General features: G+C 34.3%; 1 protein-coding gene across 1 annotated transcript in view; it reads right to left on the reverse strand.

The window, feature by feature from the left end:
* Positions 1 to 71: 71 nt before the first annotated feature.
* Positions 72 to 16113, reverse strand: part of DAW1 (dynein assembly factor with WD repeats 1) — a 24768-nt gene continuing 8726 nt past the window's right edge. The window contains exons 4-13 of the mRNA XM_015816294.2: positions 13721 to 13779; positions 11109 to 11231; positions 10752 to 10851; positions 8012 to 8119; positions 7153 to 7259; positions 6414 to 6516; positions 5467 to 5581; positions 4510 to 4586; positions 3148 to 3310; positions 72 to 1945 (exon numbers count right to left, since the gene is read on the reverse strand). Of these exons, the coding sequence (XP_015671780.1) occupies positions 1911 to 1945; positions 3148 to 3310; positions 4510 to 4586; positions 5467 to 5581; positions 6414 to 6516; positions 7153 to 7259; positions 8012 to 8119; positions 10752 to 10851; positions 11109 to 11231; positions 13721 to 13779 (990 nt within the window). The 3' untranslated portion in view covers positions 72 to 1910. The remainder of the gene's footprint in view (positions 1946 to 3147; positions 3311 to 4509; positions 4587 to 5466; positions 5582 to 6413; positions 6517 to 7152; positions 7260 to 8011; positions 8120 to 10751; positions 10852 to 11108; positions 11232 to 13720; positions 13780 to 16113) is intronic.

The following is a 16113-nucleotide window of genomic DNA, read 5'->3' on the forward strand; positions in this document are numbered from 1 at the left end:
ATCAATAAGTGTTTGCACTCAGAAATCAATAAAATAATAGATCATTAGAGATTGATATATTGTTGGAATATATTTATTTTTGACCAATGGCAAATTAGTTGTGAATTACACAAATTTTGCAGTGGTAGAATAAATGTTTACAAGCACAAATAATATAACAATGTAACAACGTGATGACATTTCTCCCTGTATATTACATTTTAGTACTGAAGCCTGACTTGAAATAAATTTGTGTTAACAATCTGCCTTTATCTTTCTTAAATCTGATTCTGAATATCCCTTGTATGTGATACAGATGAAATAAAGCATTGTTGTACAACTATTTAGTGGGGGAGATACGTTTTGTATACATCATTACCATCAAGAATATTAGGTAATTGAAACTTATCCCTAATATAAGATAAAATTGATATATAACCATATATTCTGAGCTTATATCTATGCAGATATTTCCCTCACTTCTGATATGTGGAGATTTTGCTTGCAAATAGATACATTTTAGTAGCAGCTTACTAGTTTCATTTATTTTTTGTTTTTATAAACCTTTGAACTTTCTGAAGGTTACAGAAACAAATGAGGTTTCACTTTCCACATCTGGAAAGATGCTATGTTTTAAAAGATAGAAAATAGTGGTCCTTTGCTGTATTGGAGATTTCATCTGACTTTTTTACCTTTCTTCATTCAAATGAAACTATACGTAGTGTAGAAGGAAGTTCAGATAAGCCAATAACCTGATATTTTCAGACAAATATAATAAATAAAAACCAAAGATTCACACACATTTACAACTAAGCTTCATGCCAGTATCTGGATATTTTGGAACACAATGATGCTTAGCTGACAGCAGCAGTTCTTTAACACTATTCAAAACAGAAATGTACAAAATCATTTCTAATGACTAGGAAATGATGGATCACAAATAATAACATATCAACAAATTCTGGTTTATACAAGAATTATACAAGAGCCAGCATATACAACATTGCATGAACTTTGGGGCAGGCATTTTTTCTATACTGCCTGCTTGTATAGAAACCCAGATTAGTAGGAGATCATGTTAAAAGGCTCTGTAAAACCAAAATCAAGTTCTTAAGAAGAAAGGCAGTTCACATTAAATGAAAAGACATGAGGGTTATGCTATTTCAACACTACGACTCTCACAACTGAATGCCAAAATCAATGTTAATTGTTTTTATTTCAGAACATGGACCTCCAATGAACATATGAATAATTAATAGAAAATTATTCTCATAATGCAAAATAAAAAACCTTTAATATTAAAGAATTATGTAGTTAACCATATGTGAAATATGTAGTATATTCATTAACTGAATTATGCAGTTCTTAGTATCATTATTTTCTCTCATTGACATGGAATAAAACTTAATAATTGTTAGATTGTATTTATTTAATGTTAGAAACTTCTAATGTTTAAATACCTGTTTAAATCTTTCAGAATGGGGCAAACCATAAATATAAACTACACTTTTTTAAAAAATCAAGAAATAGAGTTATACAATATAAATTAACTCCCAAATATAAAATATAAATAGAACATACCAATCAATACTACAGTATTTACATTATGCATATTGAAATGTTTTATTAAATAAAAATTAAACCTTGTAAGGTAAGATATCTAAATGAATGCAAGAGTAACAACTAATAGTATGATAAAGACTTCTCACTCCAATTAGCCATCTTTAGAGGAAAAAAGCATTTCTTATAATTTTCTCAATAACACATTTTTACATAGCTAGCCAGGTTAATTATTACAATAAGTCCAAGAAATAATTCTGCTACATAAAGAATAAAAAAGACAGATGCAAAAAGCAGATTTTTAAAGATTATTGTCTATATAAAAACACTGAATTAACATTCCTAGAGAAGTGGGTCAGCCTTTGTCCCAATTAGCGCCATATCCTACATGTATTATCTTTGCTTCCTAAAAAATAGAGAAGAATATAACGTTGTTAAATCTTTTTATTAAACCCATAATAAATAGTCTATAAAATCCATAAACAATAGTCTAAGGATTCATTTATTTGCTGGATCATTAAAGAATTATGTTTATTTTATCGCAATCACTATTTGTTCTTGTTTTGCTTGTAATCAGTAATTGTTTTGCTCTTAGTCTCAAGTAATTCATCACAGTTATTACTCTTTTTTGAAAATTAATCTTGCTGGCTTTATACCTCAAAAGCCATTGTGCTATTCTTTAATTATAGAATAAATCATTATTTTCAGCCCAAATATCTTCAGTAAAAGCTCTCTGAAAGGATAAAAAAAATCTTTACTTGAAATCTTGGCAACTCTGTTTTATTCTGAGAATATGTTATAGTGCTACACAGACTAATGGTCTAGAGCAATATAAAGCAGTTTTATATACTATGGCTTTTTAACTGTAAGCCAAAAGGCAGACATTCATAAGATACAACTTCCCACAATTGTAATTTCAAGCTTATATTGCTTATTTTATATGTAATATAACTATAAAAGATAAACCATAAAATGAGGTAATTACAATTCCTCATATATGGATTACAGTGATGGGATTCAAATATGTGAACAACCGGTTCTCTGTGTGGATGCTGCTTCCGGAAGTCCATTCTGGGTCTGTGCAACAAAAAATTAGTTACCGGTTCTGCTGAAGTGGTGCGAACTGGCTGAATCCCACCACTGGATTACAGTGTTGAATAGGCCACCACTCAACATTGTAATCCATATATGATTATATGATGCATCAACTAAACTATGGCTTAATATCTGTTCTAATTCATATCATAGGGGGGGGAAGGCAAATGTGACTGGAATAATACTGCCTTTCCTAATCTTCTCTTGTTGCAATGTTTATCAATGTACAGTAGTAACATTTCAGCTACTTCTGCTTAACCTTTTTAAGACAGAAGCATAAGCAAATATTGAAGTTTGAAAGTTGTTTTATTCCATCATCACATAAGAGATGACAAATGTAAATAGATCAATCCCCTCCAAACCCCAACTAATTTAATCCAATATGTTTCTGAACTAAGGTAAGAAAAACTGGGAAACTCTTTATTTCACATTGCTTTATTTTTATTCAACACTACCTGATAAAAAAATTCAGTTGAACTATAACAATTTCATTTCAGTCAATGTATTAGTTACCTGTAATAATTATATTCCCTTTGTAATTGAAAGCACAGGAAAATATCTCATCAGTGTGGCCTTCCAATATTTGAACGCACTGTCCCATCTTAGGCTCCCAAAGACGAGCTGTCTTATCTGAACTGGCTGTAAGAATACGACTTCCTTGAGGATTGAAACAGATCTTTAAAAAATGATAAAATGATATTTTTAAAAAATAGGAAAGTAGAATACTTTATTGTAGTTTGTCATCATTTCTACTCCTATTTTATGCATGCAGCCAGGTGGGGTGGCTTTAGGCTAGTAATGCTCTTTTAGCAAAAAGTTGATTTAGGACACTGAAACAGAATGAAGTTTTCCATGGCAATTCACCAGAAACTGACTCACTGTCTTTCTTCTCAGAATGGTACTTATATTTATTTTGCAAAATTAGAAAAGTAAAAAAAGTAGAAATAATTATGAACTAATATAAGATTAATTAAGTTGTAGACTTAATTATGAATTAATGGATTAAAATGAATGTCAGAAAACATCAATTAGTGTTACCTAGATTGTTATGGTTGCATATCAAAGTAGCAATTCATAGGTTGAAGATAGTTACATGTCAGACCCAGTAAGTGGTAAAAATGAAAGAAGCAGATATTAGTTCTAGAAAAAAAATGTGCAACATTCTGAATTAATAGAATCTGTAGAAACAGCTATACAGTAAACAGTTAACAGTCTGTAGGTGACATGAATGGATGAATGAAAACGGGATGAGGCAGTGCAAAAAATGTGATTGGGCCAGCCAAATACTAGAGATGACTGATAATGGTGACATTATTAGTAACATTGCTTTAGGCAATGTCTCTTTGTTTTGAATATATAGCTTAAGCATGTCTATTAATGTATACCCAAGAATGAAGGAATTTAAAAGCATGATCAGTTTGATAGCATACACTGCAAGACTCAAGAATAATTAAAAATTCTAAAGGTTGGTAGAAAGGCAGTTAACTGTATGTGCAAGCTGCTACATTACTTTCTAAATGGATGATGATGATGATGATGATGATAACTTATATATTACCTTTTATCTCATAGGATGCTCTATCTCAATAAAATGTGCAAATTATTAACTGATTATGCCTGATTTCTATTGTATTATACCCACCTACCTGATATTTTAATAACTAGACAACAATTTGAGTGCATGAGAGCCATTGCCTTCTACTACAGTTAAAGACACAAAGAAATAAAACTATATTTAGAATACAAAGAGAAAGAAAAAAAACCTTTCTTGGTCATATTCAAATAGAAAAATATTTTTATGAAAAATAAGCAGAACTGACAAAGTTTGAGCTAGAACAGCAGTATGGAAGAATTTGAAACAGGCAAACATTTTACCTTTGAAATTTCTCCTGAATGGCCTTCAAGTTTTGCAATACATTTTTTTGTTTCTGAATCATATACTCTTGCTGATCCTTTAGTAAAAAAGAAGAATCTAAATAGCTCAATTACATTTTGTTAAATATTAATAAATTCAAATAAAATTCTGATAAAAATATAAACTATATACTGGATATGACTACTTTCCTAAACATGTTTATTTGCAAATAATATCATTCAGTCTAGGAGAACTTACTTCATCTAAGTAATATGCAGAGTCTAGACCAGGGGTGTCAATCTGCCGGCCCGCGGGCCGGTTTCATCATACCAGAGCCGCGCCCACCCCATTGCTGGCAATGGCGAAAAAGCTCTGATACGTCGCGCGATGTCACGTGACGTCGCGAGTTTGACATGCCTGGTCTAGACTCAAGAGAGTCCCCTGGTGCTCTCTAATCATTGAAAGGTACAAATGGCAATGCAAACAAATAAAAAGTCTATAATTGCTTTAAAAGTGTGATTATAAGTGACTTGGAAGTTTCTGAACTCTTTTGCTGATGATAACATACGTATGATAACATATGTATTTAAATGTTATATTTATGAGACATACATTCCTTTGGGATTATTAGATAATTTAATAATTGAAAATGACATGACCATATGAATACCCCAACACTAAACTAAACCTAACAGTTACTGGTATTGTTATAGAAGTTTTTTATATGATTGAGCCTACACAAAAATCAAGGTGCCTTCAAAGAAATACCTTACCAAAATACCCCTAGTGCAAAATTTACAGTGATCTCTACCTGCAGGCCAAAACTTTTAATCATTAAGGTGCAAAAGAATTTTTTAGAGTTCTTGCTACTTCTAGGAATACCTTCTGACAGAATGTATAACAGGAGTGAAAAACCATTTTATTTTTTAGAAATCCTCTTCCTGCTTTTGACCAGACCATTAAGTAATTTCACCTACCATCAGCTGAGGCACTTGCAATACGCTGGCCAGTATAATCAAAACAAACATCTAATACTTCATCATCATGGCCTGTTAAGGTTGCTACCCGCTTGCCTGTCAAAGCATTCCAAAGCTGCAATGTGGAGAAAAAGCATTAAACAACCCATGCAAATAATTTCAGGCAATCAAAACATGATCTTTTTATATTAAACTGGACTTTCATTGCAAGTATAGCTAGCCTTTCATCTTTTTCTTTAAAAGAATATAGAGCTAGTATAAAGCAGAGTAAAAGATAGTTTCTATGACAAAACAGCAATGTAAATTAGACAGTTAGTGAAATCATTTTTAATGCAAGATGCTCTTTTACAGAATTGTTAGGGCTAGATTTAGTTCACCAGATTTCAATATATAGTTATGTTTCTTTTCCAGCCAGGTTGATATGTAGTGTATTAGGCTTGTTGCTGTTCTTACGCAGTTGACATGTGCTCAGAAATCACTTAGTGTGGTATTTTTAAAGTTTAATCTTTGATCCAAAAGTGTGACAATCATATTACTAAATGGCTGAACAAAAAGGTGACTGTCTAGTCTGCCAGTACTGTATAGTCAATATGATCATGCCTGTATCTTTAATATCTATATCCCGTATCTTATAACTGAAGCTATGGCTGAAACATACTATTATCCAAAGTTCTAGGGCACCTGGCTCATATCTCTGATTGTCTTATTAGTGTCTAACAGCTTATATGCTGCTTCTGAACTATGATTTCTATAAAATTCTATACAGGAAGCAATATTCCATTGCTTGGATCTACATTTCAGAATCCCTGAAGAGAAACTAAAAAGGGTCAGACAAATCCAAAGAAGACATGGCCAACTAAATCTTTTTGCTGGATCAAATATTTTAGGTGAATAAATAAAACCTTTCCATATAAAAACTTATCATAACCTGCAATACACTATTGTACCATGCATGTTTTGTCCATAGATCCAGTGATGATCAGAGTACAATCCCAGTTGAATTGTGCGCTGCTTATTTCTGCACGATGGCCTATTAAAGTATGCATTCTCCTGATGGGAAAGAAAATAAATTTCAAGTTAAATGGTAGTTTAAATTATTATATAAATATATTAATCACAGACATCCTTGGGGGGGGGAAAGTTAGACAAATGCTATAGATAGTGCTGCCCTTGATATGTTTATTTAATAAGTATCAGAAAGTTTCAAAGATTCAAAAAGTTTTATTTGCTTCAAATACAGAAAACATGTAAGCAAAGAACAAGAGTGTTACAGATATGAAAGATTTTGGAGTTTACGGAAGCATTTGGACATCAATTTATGCTTGTTAAACTAACTGACTGCCTTAAAAATTACCAGATAATCCTAGATTATTTGGGCAATCTTTGGTTTGTTTTGACCTTTTCAGTTATTTTTTATTATGCATCTATATACCCTGGAAAAATGAGAAACCAAATCAAAGCATGGATCACTGTTTTTACATCATACTATGCTGTAATGCAGTCAGAAATCCAACTGCAAACAGTAATCTGAAAGTGTGGAAATCTGCCTTAAAACAAAAAATAGCTCATTCATTGTTTCTACTGCATTAATTAAAAATGTATAGAGGCCACATTATGAACTACATAATCCAAGCTATACAAAACAGGATTTTTGTAAAACATAACATAAAAAATATAAAATAGTACCTGCCCGTGCTAACATCCCATACTGCAACTGTATGGTCGAAAGAACCTGTGATGATTTTGTCTCCTGTGGTGTTAAACGATAACGCAATTATCTCTGCAGAATGTCCCTACATTTTTTAATAAAAAAGAGGATTTCATAGAATTATTTATATGTACATTAGTACAAACAAACATTTTTTCACACATGAAATGAGGTAAAAGTAAATCAATGTAAAGGAAATTGGTAGTATTGGAACCTCAGTGAAAAAATGTTATGACATATTAGGTTATAGTTCATAAAGCCTGACTGAAGTGTATGCATGGGGAAAATAATACAAAAAACATGGTAAGCAGACAAAATATGAAGTGGAAGTGGGCTGGGAAAATTTGATTTAAGATAGGTTGTGATCTCATTTGGTGAATTGGATTATCTCCAATTAACGTGAATAATTCTAAAAAAGGAGTAGGCAGGTGCTACAAAATACAAGCAGATGGGGGTATGTACTGGGCTCCTCAGACACAAAAGTGGTGGAAATGACTTACAGAATGACTTGGACTCTCCCTGCCTGCTTCCCCATTGACTTTGCTCAGAAAGATGGCAGGGAAGGTTGTAAATGGCGATCATGTGACCACAGTTCTCTGAGATATTGTAATCACAAGCTGGGTGCCTGAGTGCCCAGATTGTGATCACATAGCTGCAGGGAGCTATAATGACCAAAACTTCATGGACCAGTTTTTCAGTGCTGCTTTAACTTTGAATATTTACTGAACAAATGGATATAAAGCAACAGCTACCTGTATTCTTTCAATAACTTTTATTTCATTTAAAACATAAGAAAGCATCATATGCCTGCCAGAACTATAAGTAATTGCAACTCACTGTTAATCTGACTACTTCCTCTCCATTCTGTATGTCCCATAGTCTAGCCGTAGTATCCATGCTTCCAGTTGCAACTAGTGTGCTTTGAAGATTAAATGATAAGCAAACCTGTAAGATAAAAAAGGGAAAGATCTTTTTAGAAACCCTTAGCTTTCCTAACTTCCTTGCTATCAGGCAGGTGATAGCATGATAGAATGCAATTCCTGCTGATCTATGCTTTATTGATTGCACAGGATTATAAATGGGAACAAGAAGATGGATCTGAGCCTAAAGATTCTCAGCCATCCAATCTTGGAAGGCTTGTCTGAGTTTGTTCCTCTCCATCCAGACCTGCTCAGCATCCAGATATTGGATATTGATGGCATCACTTGGATAGCCCAGAATCAAGATGTACAACTGGATAAAATCAGCATATTGATGATAATGGGTTCTGACTTAATGGATGATCTCTTCCAGCTGTTTCATGTACATATTAAACAGGAGGGGAGAATGTGTCATGCTCAGAGGCACCCCACAGACAAGGGGCTGAGGGTATAACTTCCTGCTCCTGCCAACACAAACTAGAACTGGCCCAGAGAAAGAAGAACCATTATAACACAATGCCTCCAACTCCCAAATCCTGCAGTCAGTCCAAAACAGTACCATGCTCAACAGTATCAAAACCCACTGAAAGATGAACACAGGATGGATACATCAGCTAATCCCAGCTCCATCAAAGGTCATCATCAAGTAATGCAGTCTCCATACTGAAACTCAGCTTGAAACCAGACTAAAATGGATGGAGATAATCAGCTTCATTAAGTGTTCTCAGGAACTGCAGTCCAACCATCTTTTTGTCATTATAGGTATTAGAAACCTATAGTGCCTATAATGATTGAACACTGCTGTGTCTAAAATAGCTTCTTGAGGAGGGGATGCACTTCCATTTCTTTTAAAGCCAAAGGAATTAATATCAGAGAATGGATCCTGCATTTCCTGGGTAGCTATAATAACCCAGGAGAAGCCCAGATCTAATAAGGAAGTGACTGAACTCAATTTGAAGTATCCTGGAAACCTCATCAGGAGTCAGATTCAACTCACGTTGCTAACATCTATACAAATGTATGGCTAGTCTCTATCTACTTTGATCTTTTCAAGTTTCCAGAAAAAAATTAAATCATGACATAGCCTGCAAAAACTGTAGTTCTGTTGTTCACAATGAGTACCTGAATTGTAAAATTATGATAACAAGATAAAGGGATTTGCCACGTATTTCTTTTATAAATTGGGAGAAGATAGAAAAAACAGCTCTATGATAACATAATAGAATATGAGTGTGACTATATAAGTTTATTAATTGCTTAAAGGACTAAAATCCTTTAAGAAGTATGGAGCTGTTTCATGTTCATAAATTCCTCTTAAACATTATGCTGAATATAATATGGATTATGACATAACACTGGGTATTTCTCATTAAAGTGATAAATAGCATATGATTTTTCAAGCATCTTTCTACAAATCCTATTGAATTCTAATTGGTTTTAGTTCTAATTAATATAATTAAACCCACAATTTAATAGTTAGTAACTATCTATATCTTAATTGGGATCTCTGTACAATGGTACCAAACATGTGTCAAAAGCAATGTACTGATGTAAATGTATAAACCAGTTAATATCATCAAATACACTTTTGAAGAAGTACTACTTAAGAAAGGAAGTAACCACTGAATGAGTTTGGTTTTTCTTAACAAATGAAGAACATAAAGAACATATATATTTACAACCCAAAAGAATGTATCTAATGAAATTGGCTTTGGTCCATAAAAGCTTATGTGACAGTCAATTCCACAAGACCCTTAATTATTTTTGTTACTTCCCTGAAATTAGGAAAAGTTTTACTAGTGGGCATAAGACTGCAACTAATCCAAAAATACAAAGATATTCCTTAAATTATCCTTAATTAACAAATTAATGCATAAATTCTATTTCAGTTTATTTGTGAGAAAACAACATGTGTTAATATTAATTACTAATCTAATTTTGGTGAGATGTAGTGAATATAGTCACTCCTCATATTATGATTATTCAGTTAGTGACCATTCACAAATATAAGTGGTAATAAAAGATTCATTTTCTGACCAATGCCTGCAACCAAATTCTAGTTACCTGTCAACAAAAGCCTTCAGTATGCAACTGATTAAGTTCTGGTCAGTTTCAAGAAGCAGCACTAACTAATGCAGGGTTCTAATCAAGAAATTAAAGTCCTGAGCTTCTTAATTTATGGCACTTGGGGACATGCTGTTCTGCAGAGAAAAGCAGCTTAAGAGTAGACAGCTTGTTTAAGCAAGCTCTCCACTTTGCAAAGGATCAAAAACGGGGGGGGGGGAATGGCTCAGGCACAGGACACTGTATGAGAGAACGTCATCTGAATGAGATGACAGCAAACAATGAGCTTTGCAGTCTCTCTCTCTCTCCCTCTTCCTCTCTCTGTCAGTCATATGTTAATTGAACAACCATTTTGCTTAAAAACAATTGCTGGAATGAATTTCAGTCACTAAATGAGGAGAGGATGTATACAACACTGATTGAAGAGGTTTGTAGGAATTGAAACAACTCCCTATTAGAAAAGAAACTGTTCAAGTCTAAAATGGCTTGCATTCTAACTTACAAATAACTGTTCTCAGCTGAAGCAAGTCGTGTCACATTTGGAACACATCCAATGGGATTGAAACAAGTGCAACCTAAACTCCTGTACTTACAATTTCTGCAGTATGTCCTCTAAAAGTATAATAGCATTTTCCTGTGTCTACACTCCATAATTTGCAGGTTTTATCAAATGATCCAGTAGCAATCTTGTCACTAAATAAATAGAAAAATATTGTTTCAATTATTAACTCCATATATTTGTTGATTTAACTTATATGGTGCCAAATCCTGTAAGACTCCTAGCAATTAACAGCATTGCATCAAATAGAGGAGGAAACCAAAATAAAATTCAATGCAAATGATTAAAACTGGGGTATAAAAATAACCCTTTCAAATTAAGTTTGCAACATACTTTAGATTTGAAGACATTAATGACCATGGTGTATTAAGGATTTTGAAAAATTACATACCCATAAGGATTATTGAAAGCAATTGCATACACCACATTTCTATGACCTTCCAGCGAACGTAATTCTTCTCCTGTTGCTGTATCCCATAGTTTGCATGTTCGGTCATAACTTCCAGTGATAAAGCTACAACAAACAAGTCCATCGTATGATTTCAGACCCAGTTCTTCTCATCCACAAATTAACCCACACCTGACTGAATTCAGTGGCTATCTTTCCTCTCATTCTCATATTTTTCTTTAAGGAATACTGCATTGGCCAAGATTACAACAAATCTAAACATTTATAACTCCAGGTTTGTTGAGAAGATTGCATGACATCTATTTGTCTTGTAACAATAAGACTGAGCCCAGAAGGTCTAAGTAGACTCTACTTAGAGACTCTACTTGAGACTCTAGAAAGAGTACAGAGAAGAGCAACAAAGATGATCAGGGGACTGGAGGCTAAAACATATAAAGAATGGTTGCTGGAATTGGGTATGTCTAGTTTAATGAAGAGAAGGACGAGGGGGGACATGATAGCAGTGTTCCAATATCTCAGGGGCTGAAGAGGGAGTCAAGCTATTTTCCAAGGCGCCTGAAGGCAGGACAAGAAACAACGGGTGGAAACTAAGCAAGGAGAGAAGCAACCTAGAACTAAGGAGAAACTTCCTGACAGTTAGAACAATTAACTAGTGGAACAACCTGCCTCCAGAAGCGGTGAATGCTCCAACACTGGAAGTTTTTAAGAAGAGACTGGACAGCCATTTGTCCGAAATGGTATAGGGTTTCCTGCCTGAGCAGGGGGTTGGCCTAGATGACCTCCAAGGTCCCTTCCAACTTTACTATTATTATTATTATTAAGTATGGATGTCTCAAAACACCTTTCCCAGAAGTCCTCTGAGTTTACATATCCTGGCCCATCTTCCTGCCTTAGTGTACAAAGTTTGCTGTTACTGCTGCCTATCTTCCAGAGAGATGCTGTTACCTGGAACATGGAATACATAGACATCTTAAAGCCTAGGCACCCAACTGGCAAATAGAGAGGAGGAGAAAATAACGATAAAAATAAACGCAATCTATAACTCTATCTCCTAGAACAGTGATGGCAAACCTTTTAGAGACTGAGTGCTCAAACACTGGCCCTGCCCCTGCTCCACCCCCTGCCCCACCCCCACCCAGCCTGCCCACGGGGCCACTCACCGCCTCCAGGGTCTGCTGCAGATCGCCCAGGCAGTCTCACAGCGCCATGGCGGCCACGCCCTCTGCCCGCGCCCCGCAGCTTCAACTGTGCACAGTGGGGCATAAGGGCAGATTCTTGTCTATGCTGCCTGGTTGCCATGTCCTTGGCTGCGCTGCTCTGCATGGGCTACACTCGGGGATGACTCTCCTCCAGGGGGGCTGTTGGTGAGGAGGGGATCATGGGGGGAGGCAAGGCTGGGGCAACTGCATGTGTGCCTACACAGAGCGCTCCGAGTGCCGCCTCTGGCACGCATGCCATAGGTTCGCCACCACTGTCCTAGAATGGTAGCAAGAGATGTGTGACTAGGGAAATCTAGAGAAAGATCAATCTCTTAATTGGACTCTAGAGAAAGATCAACCTCTTAAGTGTTAAATAAAATTTCTTTATTAAAAAATGGGAAAAATAATATAAAAATTATTTTTATTTCTTTTTAGGAATCATGTGTAAAACAATCAGTACTAAAGAAATGAATATATAATGCTTCCAAAAATCATCTACAGCATCATACATTTTCCACATAAAATTTAGGAATGGAAGGAAAATTAGGATTATGGACAGATACAACACAATCCTAAATTTAGAGGAATTTTGCTCTGTCAACTTCTAAGCCACATTAATAGCACCCAGTTTATTGAGCATGTACAGAGAACACAAATAACAAAGATGTCCGGGCCCAACACATCTGCTTCCTTCTTTTTTCTGGGAGTTTTGACTTGGAGTTTTTGTTCAAAACCAACACATTTTTCTTCATAAGGAGAGGTTAGGAAGAATTTCCTACCATGACACATTCACTACTAGCTATGAAGTATTACTAGTAAGAAACTAAAAAATGCCAAGGGCTTTTGTATCTTTTATATTTTTGAATTGCTTATCCTGAATAAATAATTATTTGCAGCCTCAATAGCTTTGCAATCTAAAATCTGGATTTTGGTGTTCACCATAGCATAAGTGAACTGAAAGAATAAAAATAATAATAAATTCAGCATTGGGACATGCTTTTCAAATGTTAACACTAATAGTTTTAAATATTATCTCAGTGAACGACATTTTTAAAATGGTAGATTTGTGTTACATTATTAACTAACAGCAATTCAAGGAATGGGTAGAAAAAGCATAACATTGGCTAAGGAAAAGAAAAAAAGTTGTATCATATATTCAATGTCATTTTGCTATCTATTTTTTACTAAAATATTTTAATTGAGGGTTTTTTCTACTGTTGTTGCTACTGCTGTAGTTTTGGCCTTTCATACCATATTAATAAGTTTAGTTTAGTTTAGTTAAAACAATAGCATGGGAAAACATGTATTGTTAAATATACCAAATACAATTTTAGTTTAGGCATACCATTAAATTTAAATTACTTACTTTTAATTTAACTATATATCCAAACTTACCAAGAACCAGATTTGTTAAAGGCAACATTGGTGAGTGGCAATATATGTGCTCGAAGTACCTGAAATTACAGAAAATAGCAGTGCAGTTTTCATTATATTTCTGTAGATGTTTGCCTTTGTAAATCCAGTTTCATAAATGTATATTTGAAATATGACTTGTTTCAAACAAAATTAAGTGTTTTACTTATTTGAGTGCTTATTGATTTAATGGCAGTCATTTAAGTATGCAATTCACTTGAATTCAGTGAGGATTTGGCTAGATTATGCTTAATTAAATTAAATTACCATGCCATAACAGCATGCTTTATGTATGAAGCACTCAAATGCCAATCAGATATGCTACAGCAGCTTGCTACTATGCTGAGCACACACATACACATGCACACAAACACATGAAGATCACCCAGGAAACAGCTACGTAAGACACAGCCATTTCATACCCAGCCCATGTCTCCATTAAGAGGTGTTATTGACAGTTACAAGGTGATACGAAGTGAAAATAAAAAACTAGTCTTATTTACACTTCTCTGTTCTTGACAAATAAGTATCCAAGGAACATATTTGCATGTCATTCCTTACTGAACCATGGGGAGGGGGAGCCCCTATTTTTATCAATTTAGAGAACATATTTTAAGCAGAACTTTTTTTTCATATTAACTACATTCTGTATCTTGCTTTCATGGAACAAGATGCATATAAGTAACCTAGAGGTTAAGGATTTTTTTTTATAAAGAAATAAAAGTGCAATTTGCATAATTGCTGCCAGATAGACTGATGAAAGGTCATGTCACTTATAATAATTTTATCTTCACTGCCTGATTTTGAATTATCTTATCAAAAGAAAAAAGGCCCTGAAAGAAGAAAGGCAATGTTCAAAGCTTTCTGAAAAATGCTTAAAAAGTTGTTTAAAAATTAAATTAAGTTAAAAGATTGAAAAAGTTAGGATATGATAATTACTAATAGAAGAACTTCTGCTGTGGCCATTTGAAAACTACAGATGGAATTTTTACTGGTTAAGATTTTCTCAAAAATTAATTACATTTAAAAATGTAACTCTATTTTTCCATATGAACCATCTCACACTTTTACATTTCTAAGGAATAGATAAACAATGAAAAAAGAAAGGAGAGCAAGAGTAAAGAAACATAAAAAATAACATACTACTTAAAATATATATCCCTTCTAAGCTAATATATATTTATTTCCTAAATTTCTTATTCTTTTTAACCATAATTAAAAATACGTTTAATCTTTAAACATTCCATTTAATACATCTAGTTATCTAGTCCTTTAACTCTTATTCAAAACATTTTATCCATTATAATTTTCTTAAATTCAATCACATTTAAATATCTAAAACATTTCCCTTATCTAAGTCATTTTAACTTTTTTATATTACCCATATCAAGAAAGTGAACAAAAAAAGGGGGGAAAAGCATACTATATTATTTAGGGAATTCATCCCTCTTAGAATGACATATATATTCCAAAACTTTTCTATTTCTTTAACCATATTCAAACAAATGTTTCTTTTTAAAGTATTCTCTCTGGTAAGTCCCATCATCTATTTTCTTGGTTTCCACTTTAGTCTTTTTCCTTTGCCCAGTATCTTAATTAATGTATTTTGCTGAATCAAAACATTTTTCTGTATGTTCGTAAATGTTGCTGTAGATGTAAAAAGTAAACCAGGTGAAGTGTCTTTGTACGGGGCTTCTGCCTTTCCAGGTTTGTTGAAAATCTTTTTCTTTTTCTTTCTCTCCACTTCTCTTATCATTTTCTTTCTCTCCGATGTTCTGACATCTCTACAGTCCATTTTATCCAATCTGTTTTCTTGTCCTCAGATTTATTTTGTAGTCTTAAGGGATAAGGTTTTTTTCCCAATTCTTGTGAATTTTTTTCCACTAGGATTAAATCATGTTTCCTTGTTTTGTTAAATTCCATCTTTAAGTCTCTATTCTCAATTCTATATCCATTGATCTATTTTATCTGCTCCTTCTCTGTTGTTGTTTTCTGGAGCCTGGCTCCAGGGAATTATAAACGCTTCTTTATGGGAGGGTGTCTTCCCCGCGACCCTAAAGGAGGCGGTGGTGAGACCCCTCCTGAAGAAGCCTTCCCTGGATCCAGATGTATTGGCCAACTATCGCCCAGTCTCCAACCTTCGCTTTGTGGCGAAGGTTGTTGAGAGTGTGGTTGTACAGCAATTCCCTCGGCACCTGGAGGAAACAGATTATCTGGACCCCCTCCAGTCGGGCTTCAGGCCGGGATACAGCACGGAAACGGCATTGGTCACGTTGGTTAATGATCTCTGGAGGGCCCGGGACAGAGGTTATTCCTCTGTCCTAGTTCTTTTGGACCTCTCAGCGGCTTTTGATACTGTGGACCACAGTATCATG

Source organism: Protobothrops mucrosquamatus, unplaced genomic scaffold (genome assembly GCF_001527695.2).
Source record: "Protobothrops mucrosquamatus isolate PMUCROS unplaced genomic scaffold, P.Mucros_1.0 scaffold420, whole genome shotgun sequence".
Classification (NCBI taxonomy): domain Eukaryota; kingdom Metazoa; phylum Chordata; class Lepidosauria; order Squamata; family Viperidae; genus Protobothrops; species Protobothrops mucrosquamatus.